Source organism: Cervus canadensis, chromosome 10, assembly GCF_019320065.1.
Source record: "Cervus canadensis isolate Bull #8, Minnesota chromosome 10, ASM1932006v1, whole genome shotgun sequence".
Lineage (NCBI taxonomy): Eukaryota > Metazoa > Chordata > Mammalia > Artiodactyla > Cervidae > Cervus > Cervus canadensis.
In genome coordinates this window covers 14,077,274-14,092,905 of record NC_057395.1, presented here as the reverse complement: position 1 = coordinate 14,092,905, position 15,632 = coordinate 14,077,274, and the positions used below count along the sequence as shown (strand labels likewise).

The following is a 15,632-nucleotide window of genomic DNA, read 5'->3' as shown; positions in this document are numbered from 1 at the left end:
CTAACTAGGGTGTAGAGACCTTCTTCTCACAAATATCTGGCAAACATTTCCTGTAGGAAGCACAGGAGCACAGCTTTCCTATCTCTCCCAAATTTATTGATGTTTTACTCAATGAATGTATTGAGGTTTTTTATATGCTGTCTCTCCTAATCTTCTGGGCAATCTGATGTCATAATTCAAAATATCCAATCAGATGATCAACAGATCTGATGGACTAACTGGGCCTTGTTTGTCTTTGTTTAGGTTTCCCCCAAATAGACTCTAAGACAAGGATTTGGATGCAAGCAGTTTATTTGGAGGTGTTTTCAAGAAGAATGACAGGTAAAACCAGGAAAGGAGGAAAGCTAACAATAGATGCTTTCACATGAGGGTTACTGTCAAAGGGAAAGGGGCACAATCGCTCTGGGACTCTAGAGAGACTGTGCACACCCCTCAGATCATCCCATAGAGAAGAAAAGTGTGGGGCTTTTATAGACAACTCCTTGCCCTCATTGGCTGAGGATTGCTCCCAGGGATGTGATTACTTAGCACATCTGGCCTCGTTGCACGAGCAGAGCACATGCTGTGGTCAGAGAACCTGCTCAGATAGACAGAGATGCAGGAAGCAGCTGGCAGGTCAGAGGACTGTCTGTTGGAAGCCAGAAGCAGTGACTGCATCGGCAATGGTGGGTATGACTTGCTTCAAGCAAAGGTGTGTGTGCATGCTCAGTTGTGTCTGACTCTTTGTGACCCCAGGTCCCACTTGTCCATGGGATCTTTCAGGCAAGGATACTAAAGTAGGTTGCCATTTTCTCCTCCAGGGCATCTTCACAACCCAGGGATCAAATCTGGGTCTCCTGAATTGCAGGCAGATTCTTTAACGTCTGAGCCACTAGGGAAGCCAATAGGGAAGCAAGGTAGGTGGTGATAAATATGTCATTCTTGACTTTCTCAATCACAGGGTGTACAAAACCCAGATGCGTCAGAACTACACTTCACTTGACCTTGGTTAAAAGTAGCAGTTTCCATCAGAGAGCAGACAAATTAATGCGGTCACTTTCCGAGTTTTCTCTGAGAATTTCAGTGACTTCTTGGTCAATTCCGATTTCCAGTTTGGTCTTGTGTTTTCCCCTGTCCCTCTCTCCACTCCAAGGGTGCTTACAGGATAGCCCACCCTAGAAGGAGTAGGAAGGGAACAACCTCACTTCTGCCCTGGGTTTCCACGTCCAGCCTGCAGTGCTGTCTGCTCAGTCTTGCTCCCTGCAACAGTGAAGCCTGGTGCTTCGCAGTACTGTGCTGGGTGTTCTCTGGCACAGACCCACACTACTAGGCGGCCTGCTGCTTACCAGCCTCCGGGACACACAGTGGTCCCCCTCTAGCCATTCTGGGTCCTCACTAACAGCCTCCTTGATTTCCTGGAAGCCTTGAAGGCACTAACGTCATCACAGCTGCTTCTCAGCCCTACTTGGAACCCACTGAAGTATCTGGATTTCCTCCCACTCCTTTGGAGATCAGAAGATATCAAGAACGCTCTAAGCAATCCATTTCCTGGGCATATATCTGGACAAAACCACAGTTCACAAAGGTACATGCATCTATATGTTTATGGCAGGATAATTCACAACAGCCAAGACGTGGAAACAAACTAAATGCCCGTTGACAGATGAATGGATAAAGAGGACATGGTGCATACATACAGTGGCATACTACTCAGCGGTAAAAAATGTAAAATAATGCCATTTGCAGCAGCATGAAGGGACCTAAGCAGGAGTCCCCAACCTTTTTGCTACCAGGGACCTATGTCATGGAAGACAATTTTTCCACAGACTCAGGTTGGGGGTGGTCTTGGGGTGATTCAAGCACATTACATTTATTGTGCACTATATATTTCTATTATTATTCCATCAGCTCCACCTGAGGTCATCAGGCATTAGATCCCAGTGTTTGGAGACCCCTGAACTAGAGATTTATTCTGCTTTATTGACTGTGCCAAAGTGTTTGACTGTGTGGATCACAGTAAACTGTGGAAAATTCTTCAAGAGATGGGAATACCAGACCACCTGACCTGCCTCTTGGGAAATCTGTATGCAGGTCAGAAAGCAACAGTTAGAACTGGACATGGAACAACAGACTGGTTCCAAATAGGAAAAGGAGTACATCAAGGCTGTATATTGTCACCCTGCTTATTTAACTTATATGCAGAGCACATCATGAGAAGTGCTGGGCTGGATGAAGCACAAGCTGGAATCCAGATTGCCAGGAGAAATATCAATAACCTCAGATATGCAGATGACACCACCCTTATGGCAGAAAGTGAAAAGAACTAAAGAGCCTCTTGATGAAAGTGAAAGAGGAGAGTGAAAAAGTTGGCTTAAAGCTCAACATTCAGAAAACTAAGATCATGGCATCCGGTCCCATCACTTCATGGCAAATAGATGGAGAAACAGTGGAAACAGTGTCAGACTTTATTTTTGGGGGCTCCAAAATCACTGCAGATGGTGACTGCAGCCATGAAATAAAAAGACAGTTACTCCTTGGAAGGAAAGTTATGACCAACCTAGACAGCATATTAAAAAGCAGAGACATTATTTTGCCAACAAAGGTCCATCTAGTCAAGGCTATGGTTTTTCCAGTGGTCATGTTTGGATGTGAGAGTTGGACTATAAAGAAAGCTGAGCACCAAAGAATTGATGCTTTTGAAGTGTGGTGTTGGAGATGACTCTTGAGAGTCCCTTGGACTGCAAGGAGATCCAACCAGTCCATCTTAAAGGAGATCAGTCCTGGGTGTTCATTGGAAGGACTGATGTTAAAGCTGAAACTCCAACCATTTGGCCACCTGATGAGAAGATATGACTCATTGGAAAAGACCCTGATGCTGGGAGGGATTGGGGGCAGGAGGAGAAGGGAATGACAGAGGATGAGATGGCTGGATGGCATCACTGACTCAATGGACATGGGTTTGAGTAAACTCTGGGAGTTGGTGATGGACAGGGAGGCCTGGCGTGCTGCAGTTCATGGGGTCGCAACAAGTTGGACACGACTGAACGACTGAACTGACTGACTGACCGAACTAGAGCTTATGGGACTAAGTGAAGAAAGTTAGACAGAGAAAGACAGATGTCATATGATAAGGTTTAAATGTGGAATCTAAACTATGGTACAAACGATCTAATCTGAAAAACAGAAACAGACCGACTGACAAAGAGAACAGGCTTTTTGTTGCCACGGGGGTACAGGGTGGGGGAGGTTTGGGAGTTTGGGGTTAGCAAATGCAAATGAAGTATACATAGGATAGATAAACAACAAGGTCCTACTGTATAGCACAGGGAACTATATTCAGTATCCTATAATAAAACATAATGGAAAAGAATATGACAAAGAATGCATATATATGTATGCATAACTAAATCACTTTGCTGTGCAGTAGAAATTAACACAACATTGTAAATCAGCTCTACTTCCACTTCAATAAAAGATTTCATTTTTAGAAAGAGAGCTGTGAGGTGTCCTCTGACCACCTGCTTTCACCGCTTTCCCTTGCCCTTCCAGCTCCACGTCCCATCTGCCATTCAAAGAGGACTCCAGACTTACCGTCTCTCATGGAGAAAGTTGGCCTGTCTCTCCTCACACTTAGAACATCTCTTTTCTCATCTGTTTTCCTATACATGCCTTACATTTGCACATTCCTGCCGCTCCCTGTGCCTGAAACCTTCTTTCCCCATCTCATCTCATGATCCTCTCCCATGCGTGTTCCAAGTCTCTTTCAAATCCTGTCTTTGATGTGTGGTTTTCCATGACTTGGCAAAGTTAGCTGCTCCCTTTTCTATGCTCCCTGGTTTTCTTGAACAACCCCCCCACACACACACTCATTGGACTAGAGCTCTTGATGTCTGTCTTGCCCACAATTCTTTGAAAGTTCTGATTGTGTCAACTTAATCTTTATTTCCTAAGAGCCAGGAACAGTGATTGGCCTATTTAGGCAATCATTAATTTGAAGAAAATCTAATTGAGATGCATCTAATAGACCCATCTCAGAGGTTCGTTATTACTAGAACTCTGCTTTGATGCAGGATAAATGGGTTTCATGTATATTTTATCCATCTTATTTCAACCGTCAAAGAGGTAGCAAAATAAAATTTCATTAAAACGTTGTCCTATAACATGGTTATGGTATTATATTTTTAAATTAAAAAGGAAATAAAATTGAAATAAGCTTATCTTAAAGATTTAATTTTTAAAACTCCATATTTGGACATCATTTGATATCTATTCAGTCCAGCTGTCTATGCCCACAGAAGCCTGACAATGAGAACTGAGGCTATAAAAGATCTAAAGGTGCGATAGGTGATTAGGTTATCACAGTTCTGCTTTATTAAATACACTAAACTTATTAATACATGAGCTAATGAAAGAACTTGATGTCCAAGGAACAGCAATACAGGAAACCGGGACTAAAATCATCATTGCAGCAACCAAAGAGCTGGGTCTAAGCATACAATGGAACAAGTGTATGAAAAGAAACAGGATCCACCAAGATGCTGTAAAATGACTTTAGGTTTTTTCAAATTCCCTGGTGGTCCAGATGGTAAGGAATCTGCCTGCAATGTGGAAGACCTGGGTTTGATCCTGGGTTGGGAAGATCCCCTGGAGGAGGGCATGGCAACCCACTCCAGTCTTCTTGCCGAGAATCCCGTGGACAGAGGAGCCTGGTGGGCTGCAGTCCATGGGGTCACAGAGAGTCAGACAGAAGTGAGTGACTGAGCACATGTGAGAACATTGCGAGGAACAGTGTGACCAGAAAGAGGCAAGTGGTGGAGGATTCCAGAACTTGTTCTTCCCAAATAAGCAGTAAGAGCAGATCGCGGGGCAGTGTGAACTCAGGGCTCCCTGATGACATGATGGCAAACTGTGGGGCCAGCCGGCGCCCAGGGATCTGAGTCAGCCCTCCCAGATTCCAAGGCCGTGAGTGCCCTCACACCTCTGCTGATTCTCATTCCCCTTAGGAATGATACCAGGAACCTCAGCTTCCCCAAGAGGGTACACTTGTTCGTTAAAGTCGGATGATTGCATTTTCAATCCTGGGAATATTGAATTGAATAGGGACATGATAAAGAAAATCAACCCATAGTATTAATACTTGTCTATTAAGTTTAGGAATAATCTATGTGTGTGAATGAGCTAAAGAATCTATAAGTGTTTTATAGACAGGATTAAGATATTGAGAAGAACTTGGATTTGCCATATAAATATATTTTAATGTATTAAAATTATATGATTCACGTTTGTGCTTGGCTAGGTTTTGCTTACTCAGGCTAAAAGTTTCCCCAGTACCCATTTAAAGTATTCAAAAGAAAATAAAATAAAAGTGTTTTACATTTTAAATTTTAAAGGTATTAAATTAACTTTTAAGTGTTTGAAGGCAGTGCTTTAGTTAAGTTTGTAAATGGCATTGTTCCTTTAAGAATTTAGCCTACTCAACATACATCAATCACACATTATTCAATTAACAATGTGAAAGTGATTGTTTTTATTTCATACAGAAGTTTATAGACTGAACTTTACTAGGTCTCCATTTGAAATTTAATATGCCAAATATTAATTTAAAACCTACTTACGTAAATCCTCATTGCTTTATACAGTGATTCCCCAATGGAAAAAAAAAAAAGAAATTCATGTTGACAGAAATAAAAATGTTTGGGGGTTTAACAAAAATCGATAGCTGTTCCCCAAAATATAGTGACATCAAGAAGCTCATTTCCAAGTATCTAGAGTTATAATAGTGACTCTCAAGTACTACTTAGGAATACCCAGGTTTATTATTTGAGTCTGAGCCCTGAAGGTTTTGGGGTTCTTTAATAGATATTCAGTTTCATAAGCAAAATGTTGGGACATCCATTGGGAAGGGAAAGTTGTCTGTCCTTTGCTAAGGGACATTCTAAAGGTAATTGCTATTGTAAAGACTTAGGTGACACTTGTCCCTGGAGGATTATACCATGAAGAAAAGCAAAATTACCCCAGCAACAAAATTGCTGACACTGGGGTAGGAACCAATTAACTTTCTTTTTTCTAACTTGAAAATAGTTTTGCCATTCTATTAGCAAATGTCTTGATACAAATTAAAAAACCAAACTAAATACCTGACATCTGTAATGTTAGTAGCTGGCCTCCTTCTGTCGTGTTATTTACAAACAATTGATGAGAAAAGCTTTGGAACAGAATTTTCTCTACACTGAGATTTTTTCCATACTGAGTTCTTTGAGAGGTGTAAGTACTTCTTTGCAGAGGAATCTCAGAGTATCAAATTCCAGTAGGTACTGAGATGTCATTACATCTTTGCATCTTTTTAAATAAATTACAGGATTTTAATGGTCATAAAGGCTAAATAAAATAGTTTGCTATAATTTGGCCAGTTCAATCAAATTTCCCAAATCATAAAAATTTCTGTTCCTTCTTTATTTGGTGGTTGATGATTTTCAGGATAACAGTTGAAGGAGAGATGTCCCATCTGTGAGTCACTGTGCACCCAGAAATTCTAGAATTCAAAACATACCTCTGACCCATATTCATGTGGCTTTAGAAAAGTCACCTGACATGTTGGAATTTTAGTTTTTGCATCAGCATCACCCTCTATTATAAAAGTAAAGACCAAATCACTGAGAATTAATGGATTACCAGATACCATATAATTCTGGTCATTTGTTTTGTTTGTTTCCTCCATTTTTCACCAACTTTCCATTTCTCAATAGGTCCCAGAACTTTTTCAGAACACACTACCAAGCTTCTGAACACCCCTTTCTTGCCTGCCCCTAGAAGCTTGCAAATGGACCAAAAAAAAGTCCCTTTAGGAAATACCACAAGGCCATCAATTAAGTAATTAGATCTTTGCCTTTAATACACTAATGGGCAGGTTTATTTTAGTCTTCAATTAAGAGGTCTCTTGAATAGAAGATATGCAAGGTGCTGCTAACTGCTTCCCTGTGAGGGCAGAAATTACTACTGTCTTGTTCATTGTTGTGTGAAAAGGTTTAGCAAATGGCCCAAGACACAGTAGTTATTCAAACATTTGTTGAGTTTACTGGTTGATCTAAAGCACACCTAGTTATTCATACTCAATATTTAGTTTGTGTTTTAGTGATTGACTCTTTAACCCATTTTGGTTGCTTTAACAAAATACCATAAATTAAGTGCCCCACTAAACAACAGAAATTTATTTCTCTCAGTTCTGGAGGCTGAGAAGTCCAAGATCAAGGCAAAAGAACACTTAGTGTCTGGTGAGAGTTTGCCATCTTTCTAGACAGCCACCTTTCTGATGTAACCCCTCAGGGCTGAAGGACCAAGGGAGATGCCTAGGCTTCTTACAAGGGCACTAATCCCACCACAAGGGTTCCACCCTTCTGACCTAATCATTTCCCAACAGCCTCACTACCTAATAGTTTCACCTCTGGGAATCTGGATTTCAACATGTGGATTTAGGGAGCATACAAACATTCAGACCAATAGCAGTAGATATCTTTAAACTCAAAACCACCACTCACTCAGACAGGCCTCCACATTTATTTTAAATGGAGATGATATGAAACAATAGCCACACTGGTTATACATACCCAAGGTACCTGATGTTTGAACAGAATTTCACCTATTCCGGTATGGCAAGTAGACCAGTTTTGAAAGTGAGAACATGTAGTACATACTGCCTGAAGGTCATTGTGTGATTACCTAAAGTTGGCAGTTGAGATTAGAAAGAAAAAAAGAGAAGCAGATTTCAACTGTGGTTTGAAATGTTTTCTTTTGTTTTTAATTTGCATCAAATATAGTTTTCATTCTGTCTGCCCTCTGAGAGATAAGGATAAGAGGCTTATGGAAGCTTTCTGTTGTAAGAGACTGACTGCAGGGGAAACTGGGTCTTGTTCTGATGGATGGGGCCATGTTCAGTAAATCTTTAATCCAATTTTCTGTTGATGGGTGGGGCTGTGTGCCCGCCCTGTTGTTTGACCTGAGGCCAAACTATGGTGGAGGTAATGAAGATAATGGGGACCTCCTTCCACACACTGTAGCACTCAGCGCCCCCAACCCTGCAGCAGGCCGCCGCGACCCACGCCTCCACTGGAGACTCCTGGACACTCACAGGCAAGTCTGGCTCAGTCTCTTGTAGGGTCACTGCTCCTTTCTCCTGGGTCCTGGTGCCCACAAGGTTTTGTTTGTGCCCTCCAAGAGTCTGTTTCCCCAGTCTTGTGTAAGTTCTGTAATCAAATCCTATTGGCCTCCAAAATCAGATTCCTTGGGGGTTATCAATCCCTTTGCCAGATCCCCAGGTTGGAAAATCTGTTGTGGGTCCTAGAACTTTCTTAGCAGTGTGAGAATTTCTTTGGTATAATTGTTCTGCAGTTTGTGGGTCGTCTGCCCGGCAGCTTTATGGTGGGTTTATTGGTGACCTCCTCCAAGAGGGTTTATGCCACAGGCTGTGTGAATAATCAAATGGATCACATGGACCACAACCTTGTCTAACTCAGTGAAACCATGAGCCATGCCTTGTAGGGCTATCCAAGATGAACAGGTCATGCTGGAGAGTTCTGACAAAATGTGGTCCCCTGGAGAAGGGAATGGCAAACCACTTCAGTATTCTTGTTTTGAGAACCCCATAAACAGTATGAAAAGGCAAAAATATATGACCCTGAAAGATGAACTCCCTAGGTTGGTAGGTGCCTAGTATGCTGCTGGAGAAGAATGAAAAAATGAATCCAGAAAGAATGAAGAGATAGAGCCAAAGTGAAAACAACACCCAGTTGTGGATGTGACTGGTGATAGAAGTAAAGTCTGATGCTGTAAAGAAAAATCTTGCATAGGAACCTGGAATGTTAGGTGCATGAATCAGGGTAAATTAGAAGTGGTCAAACAAGAGATGGCAAGACTGAACATCAATATTTTAGGGATCAGCAAACTAAAATGGGTGAATTTAACTCAGATGACCATTATATCTACTATTGTGGGCAAGAATCACTTAGAAGAAATGGAATAGCCCTCATAGTCACAAAAGAGTCTGAAATGCAGTACTTGGATGCAATCTGAAAAACTACAAAATGATCTCGGTTCATTTCTAAGGCAAGCCATTCATTATCACAGTAATCCAAGTCTATGCTCCAACCAATAATGCTGAAGAAGCTGAAGTTGAATGGTTCTATGATGACCTATAAGACCTTCTAGAACTAATACCAAAAAAAGATGTCCTTTTCACCATAGGGGACTGGAAAGCAAAAGTAGGAGGTCAAGAGATACCTGGAGTAACAGGCAAGTTTGGCCTTGGAGTACAAAATGAAGCAGGTCAAAGGCTAACAGAGTTTTGCCAATAGAATGGACTGGACATAGCAAGCACTGTCTTCCAAGAACACAAGAGATGACTCTACACATGGACATCACCAGATGGTCAATACCAAAATGAGATTGATTATATTGTTTGCAGCCAAAGATGGGCAAGCTCTATACAGTCAGCAAAAACAAGACCAGGAGCTGACTGTGGCTCAGATCATGAACTTCTTATTGCCAAATTCAGACTTCAATTGAATAAACTAACCAATAGACCATTCAGGTATGACCTAAATCAAATCCCTTACAATTATACAGTGGAAGTGACAAACAGATTTAAGGGATTAGATCTAATAGACCAGAGTACCTGAAGAAATATGGACGGAGGTTCATGATATTGTCCAGGAGGCAGGGATCAAGACCATCCCCAAGAAAAAGAAATACAAAAAGGCAAAACAGTTGTCTAAGAAGACCTTACAAATAGCTGAGAAAAGAAGAGAAGCTAAAGGCAAAGAAGAAAAAGAGAGATATACTCATTTGAATGCAGAGTTCCAAATGATAGGAAGGAGAGATAAGAAAGCCTTTCTCAGTGATCAATGCAAAGAAATAGAGGAAAACAATGGAATGGGAAAGACTAGGGATCACTTCAGCAAAAGGCAATGGCACCCCACTCCAGTACTCTTGCCTGGAAAATCCCATGGATGGAAGAGCATGGTAGGCCGTGGTCCATGGGGTCTCGAAGAGTCGGACCCGACTGAGCGACTTCACTTTCACTTTTCACCTTCATGCACTGGAGAACAAAATGGCAACCCACTCCAGTGTTCTTGCCTGGAGAATTCCAGGGATGAGGGAGCCTGGCGGACTGCCTTCTATGGGGTCATACAGAGTCGGACACGACTGAAGTGACTTAGCAGCAGCAGCAGCAGGGATCACTTCAAGAAAATTAGAGATACCAAGGCACTATTTCATGCAAAGGAGGGCACAATAAATTACAGAAACAGTATGGACTTCACAGAAGCAGAAGATATTAAGAAGAGGTGGCAAGAATACACAGAAGAACTATACAAAAAAGATCGTCATGATGCAGAAACCATGATAGTGTGATCACTCACCTAGAGCCAGACATCTAGGATGCCAAATCAAGTGGGCCTTAGGAAGCATTACTACAAACAAAGCTAGTGGAGGTGATGGAATTCCAATAGAGCTATTTCAAATCCTAAAAGATGATGCTGTGAAAGTGTTGCACTCAATATGTCAGAACATTTGGAAAGTTCCATAGTGGCCACAGGACTTGAAAAGGTCAGTTTTCATTACAATCCCAAATAAAGGCAATGCCAAAGAATGTTCAAACTACTGCACAAATGTACTCATCTCAAACACTAGCCGAGTAATGCTCAAAATTCTCCAAGCCAGGCTTCAACAGTACATGAACCATGAACTTCCAGATGTTCAAGCAGGATTTAGAAAAGGCAGAGGAACCAGAGATCAAATTGCCAACATCTGTTGGATCATCAATAAAGCAAAAGAATACCAGGAAAAATCTACTTCTGCTTTATTGACTACGCCAAAGTCTTTGACTGTGTGGATCACAACAAACTGTGGGAAATTCTTATAGAGGTGAGAATACCAGACCACCTGACCTGTCTCTTGAGAAACCTGTATGCAGGTCAGGAAGCAACAGTTAGAACTGGACATGGAACAACAGACTGGTTCCATATTGGGAAAGGAGTACCTCAAGGCTGTATATTGGCACACTGCTTATTAAACTTACATGCAGACTCCATCATGGGAAATGCTAGGCTGAAAGAAGCTCCAGCTGGAATCAAGATTGCTGGGAGAAATATCAATTACCTCAGATATGCCATACCCTCATGGCAGAAAGTGAAGAAGAAGTAAAGAGCCTCTTGATTAAAGTGAAAGAAGAGAGTGAAAAAGCTGGCTTAAAATTCAGCATTCAAAAAATGAAGATCATGACATCCAGTCCCATCACTTCATGGCAAATAGTTGGGGGAAACAATGGAAACAATAAGAGACTTTATTTTCTTTGGCTCCAAAATCACTGCAGATGGTGAGTGCAGTCATGAAATTAAAAGATGCTTGCTCCTTGCAAGAAAAGTTATGACCAAACTACACAGCATATTAAAAAGCAGAGACATTACTTTGCCAACAAAGGTCCATCTAGTCAAAGCCATGGTTTTTCCAATAGTCATGTATGGATGTGAGAGTTGGACTATGAAGAAAGCTGAGCACTGAAGAATTGATGCTTTTGAACTGTGGTGTTGGAGAAGACTCTTGAGAGTTCCTTGAGCTGCAAGGAGATCAAACCAGTCAATCCTAAAGGAAATCAGTCCTGAATATTCATTGGAAAGACTGATGCTGAAGATGAAGCTCCAATACTTTGGCCACCTGATGAGAAGAACTGACTCATTGGAAAAGACCCTGATGCTGGGAAAGATTGAGGGCAGGAGGAGAAGGGGATGACAGAGGATAAGATGGTTGGATGGCATCACTGGCTCATTGGACGTGAGTTTGAGTAAGCTCTGGGAGTTGGTGATGGACAGGGAAGCCTGCCGTGATGCAGTCCATGGGGTCGCGAAGAGTCATACATGACTGAGTGACTGAACTGAACTGAACTGAACTAAAAATATAGTTTATTTACAATGTTGTCTTAGTTTAAGGTGTAGAGCAAAGTGATTCTGTTGTACGTATGTATGAATAAAAATATACATATTCTTTTCTTTACTTTCTCTTCTATTATAGGTTATTACAAGATATTGAATAGAGTTCCCTGTGCTACGCCGCAGATCCTTGTTATTTATCTGTTTTATATATCATCATCATGATCATCTTATAGTCGCTCAGTCATGTCTGACTTTGTGACCTCATGGTCTGCCAGACTCTTCAGTCCATGGGGTTCTCCAGGCAAGAATGCTTGAATGAGTTGCCAGTTCCTTCTCAGAAGTGTGTATATGTCAAGTCCAAATTCCTAACTTGTCCCTCCTGCCTTCCCCTTGACATGTTTTCTTCACATGTGATTTTTGCCCCCTTGTCAAAAAAGAAAGAAAGAAAGAAAAATATGAAGAAAAGGGGGAGAAAGAAGGATGGGGGAAGGAAAAAACAGGAAATTCAAAAAGAACAGGGATGGAGAGGAGGAAGAAGGAAAAGAGCTGAAAGGGTGGAAGCATCTAAGGTTCAGAAGTTTTACATCAAAATTCTTACTCAAAAATAACTTTGTAGGGTCAATAGAGCTCAGTTAAAATAACACCATGTATTTAATGTGTTTTTCTAAGGTGAGGTAGTCAGACCAGCAGTTATCTGCACTCCTTCTTACTTTTTCTTCTTTCTTTTATATAAATCTAGAAGGAAATAAGCCAACACAGATTTAGCTCCCAAATCCTAGTGGAACAACCACAGAAGAGAGCCATTCTCCCTTGAAGAGAAAGGCTGGGAGAAATACAATAAAAATTCTAATCCTGAGACATGAAAGGGAGGGCACACTTATTACTTTTAAAAATTTATATATTTATAATTGGAGGATTAATTACTTTACAATAATGTGTCGGTTTCTCCCATACATCAACATGCATCAGCCATAAGTATACACATGCCCCCTCCCTCTTGAACTTCCCTCGCATGTCCCACCCCATCCCACCTCCCTAGGTCGTAAGAGCTCTGGTTTGAGTTCCGTGAGGCATACAGCAAATTCCCACTGGCGATATATCTCACATGCACTGGTATTAGTTCCATCTTTTGGCCCAGGTCTCTATGGGAAAGGATACCTCACAGGCAAAAGCATGGTTGGGAGAAGCATTCTGATCACTTCCTCTCTCTGCCACATCTTCCTGGAGGGGAAACCAACCCTGCCCAAAAGAACTGAGAACCAGGACATGAGGCTCTGACAACAGGGCTACTTCTGTCTTTTTGTTGCATTTGCTTGTTTGCGTTCATTGACCCAAGATATGCGTTTGTTTTCTAAGGTGTGATGTTAAAGAAGTCTCCGTTCAAGAGAACCACAAGGGCCTGCTTGGAAGGACTCAGACAGGCTATAAATAATTAATGCTGGCCACCAATCTGTCTCATCACAAGGGCTTTAGATCTCTCTGGTGACTGGTGCATTGAGAGAATAAGAACTGATGAGTAAACCAGAGCTATCAGGGCTAGAATGCTGCCTCCAACACTTGTGTTCATAACAAACTCCCCCATCAGAGGTTAGCCCACAAAAAAGGCTTCATCTAATTTTATAGTTGGAGAAATAAAGGCAAAAAGAGAGAAGACTGCTTTCCCAAGGTCACATAATAAAGTTAATGCAGTTATGCATGTTCAGTCACTCAGGCGTGTCCGACTCTTTGTGACCCTATGGACTGTAGCCCTCCAGGCTCCTCAGCCCATGGAATTCTCCAGGCTAGAATACTGGGGTGGGTTGCCACGCCTTGCTCCAGGGGATCTTCCTGACCCAGAGACTGGACACACATGTTTCTGGATCAGTTGATGCTTCTCCCTGATGTCACTGGTTTTAACACAAGATAGGTTCTGAACGGTTTTCATTTGCCATTTTGGTATTATGGTAAAGTATATATGATATCAAACTTACCATTTTAACCACTTTTAAGTGTATAGTTCAGTGGCATAGGGCACATTCACATAGCAATCATCACTACCATTCATGCCCCAACTTTTTCCATCTTCTCTGACATTAAACAGTAACTTCCCATCTCTCCTCCCTCTAGCCCCTGCCAACCACTTCTGAACATTCTTTTACAGCAAAAAAAAGTGTTGACTTTGACCTTGGTTTACAACCAGAAATGTAATTAGATGCAGGAGCAGGGTGAGGAGGGGGTAAGTGTCAATTCAGCACTGACCATCTTTGGTAGGAGACACCTGGGGAGTGTACCGTGGTATGTGTGTGTGTGTCTTTAAAAGATTCTCCACCTCCCGGCCGGCCTCCTCACCATTTGCCACTGGCTTTTGCAGCCGGCCGGTTGCCTCAGTCCAGGCTAGGAGCTAGCAATCTCCTTTGTAGTTTCAGGAGCAGTTTTGTTGCCATGGAGGCCACTTTCTGATTTGAGGAATGTAAAGGTAATCCTTTGCTTTTAGTTCCAAAGATCTGCCCCAAAGATAGGCTGTTGCTCTTCTTCTGGAAAAGCCTGATTGGTAGGTTTCCTCCAAGCGCTCAGTCTGAAGTGCTTTATCCTATCCCCTCACCAACTTCAAAACTCTAGCTCTCCCAGGGCCTCTGGAAGGGAGTCTGGGGCTTCCATCGATTTCCCACAAATGGCTGATCCTGGAGGTGGTGCTGTTTGCAATGGGACGCTTCACAATCAGAGTGCCGCCGCCGACTGTCACGGGGGAAACTGCTGGAAGAACGGGGTGGTGAAAGAAGCCCAGGTAAGAGGCGATCCCTCCCCCTTCATCTGAATGACCGGAACACTTCAGTATTTTGCTGTAAAGCTCTTTGAAGCTGTCCTCGTTGAAAGTCCTTGGCAGGAAGTGTTTTCCACGTTTGGACTCTTCGCTTTGGCTCATTTCAAATGCTTGGCTACTAAAAAGTTTAGATGTGGGTTAAGGAGGGACTTTCTTCTCTATACAGGAGAGGAGACACGTAGATCCAAGAGCTTTCAACCCCTAATGTACAAACATCCCTACTAGACTGTTGTTTTCTCTCAAGCATTTCGGGGAGCACAGTTGCAAAGGCTAAAATTCTTGCGCTGAATTTCGGTCCATCAGAAAATCACAACAGACTGCCTTCACCATGCTTCATAAGAAATAAAAAAGGAAGTGAAAGTAAACACTGCCGAGATTATGTGGAGTGGGTGGCATTTTCCCCTGGTAGAGGAGGAATGCCTGTCTGTTTGAAAGGCGACTTCTTTTCGGGGTTCCATGGGGCCTTGTCAGAACTCACAGCTTGATTTGGGGCCAAAGTCTTTCTTTGAAATTTGACATCACAAGCATTCCTTTTTATAAGACGCTTCAGAAAGTGTGGCTTATTGTTACATGCTGCACACAGGAACCAAACAGACTTTGAATTGTTTTCCCAAGTGAGGCTTTAAAAAAATTTTTTTCACTCCTGCTGTGGCAGAATGTTTGAGGGGAATGTGCTGAGGAGGAGGAGGAACCCAAAAAATGTTGTCAGCTTATTCAAAGAGGGAGCCAAGCCGGGTCTGCAAGCTACTTGTGAAAACAAGCAGGCAGTCCCCAGCTTCTCATTGGATGCCCAGGCCCTCTGCTCTGAGCCGCGGGAGCAGCAGGGTGACCTCACCTGCTTGGGAGCAGATTAGCATAGGCAAACCAACAGCTTTCCCGAGAAGCTGAGTGGCAAGGAACCCACTCGGGAGAACTGGGGGGAAGGGGGGGAA

At 42.3% G+C, this 15,632-nt stretch overlaps 1 protein-coding gene across 1 annotated transcript in view; it reads left to right on the top strand.

The window, feature by feature from the left end:
- Nucleotides 1–14,228: 14,228 nt before the first annotated feature.
- Nucleotides 14,229–15,632, top strand: part of SPTLC3 (serine palmitoyltransferase long chain base subunit 3) — a 166,784-nt gene continuing 165,380 nt past the window's right edge. Inside the window, exon 1 of the mRNA XM_043479501.1 lies at nt 14,229–14,664. Within this exon, the coding sequence (XP_043335436.1) occupies nt 14,551–14,664 (114 nt within the window). The 5' untranslated portion in view covers nt 14,229–14,550. The remainder of the gene's footprint in view (nt 14,665–15,632) is intronic.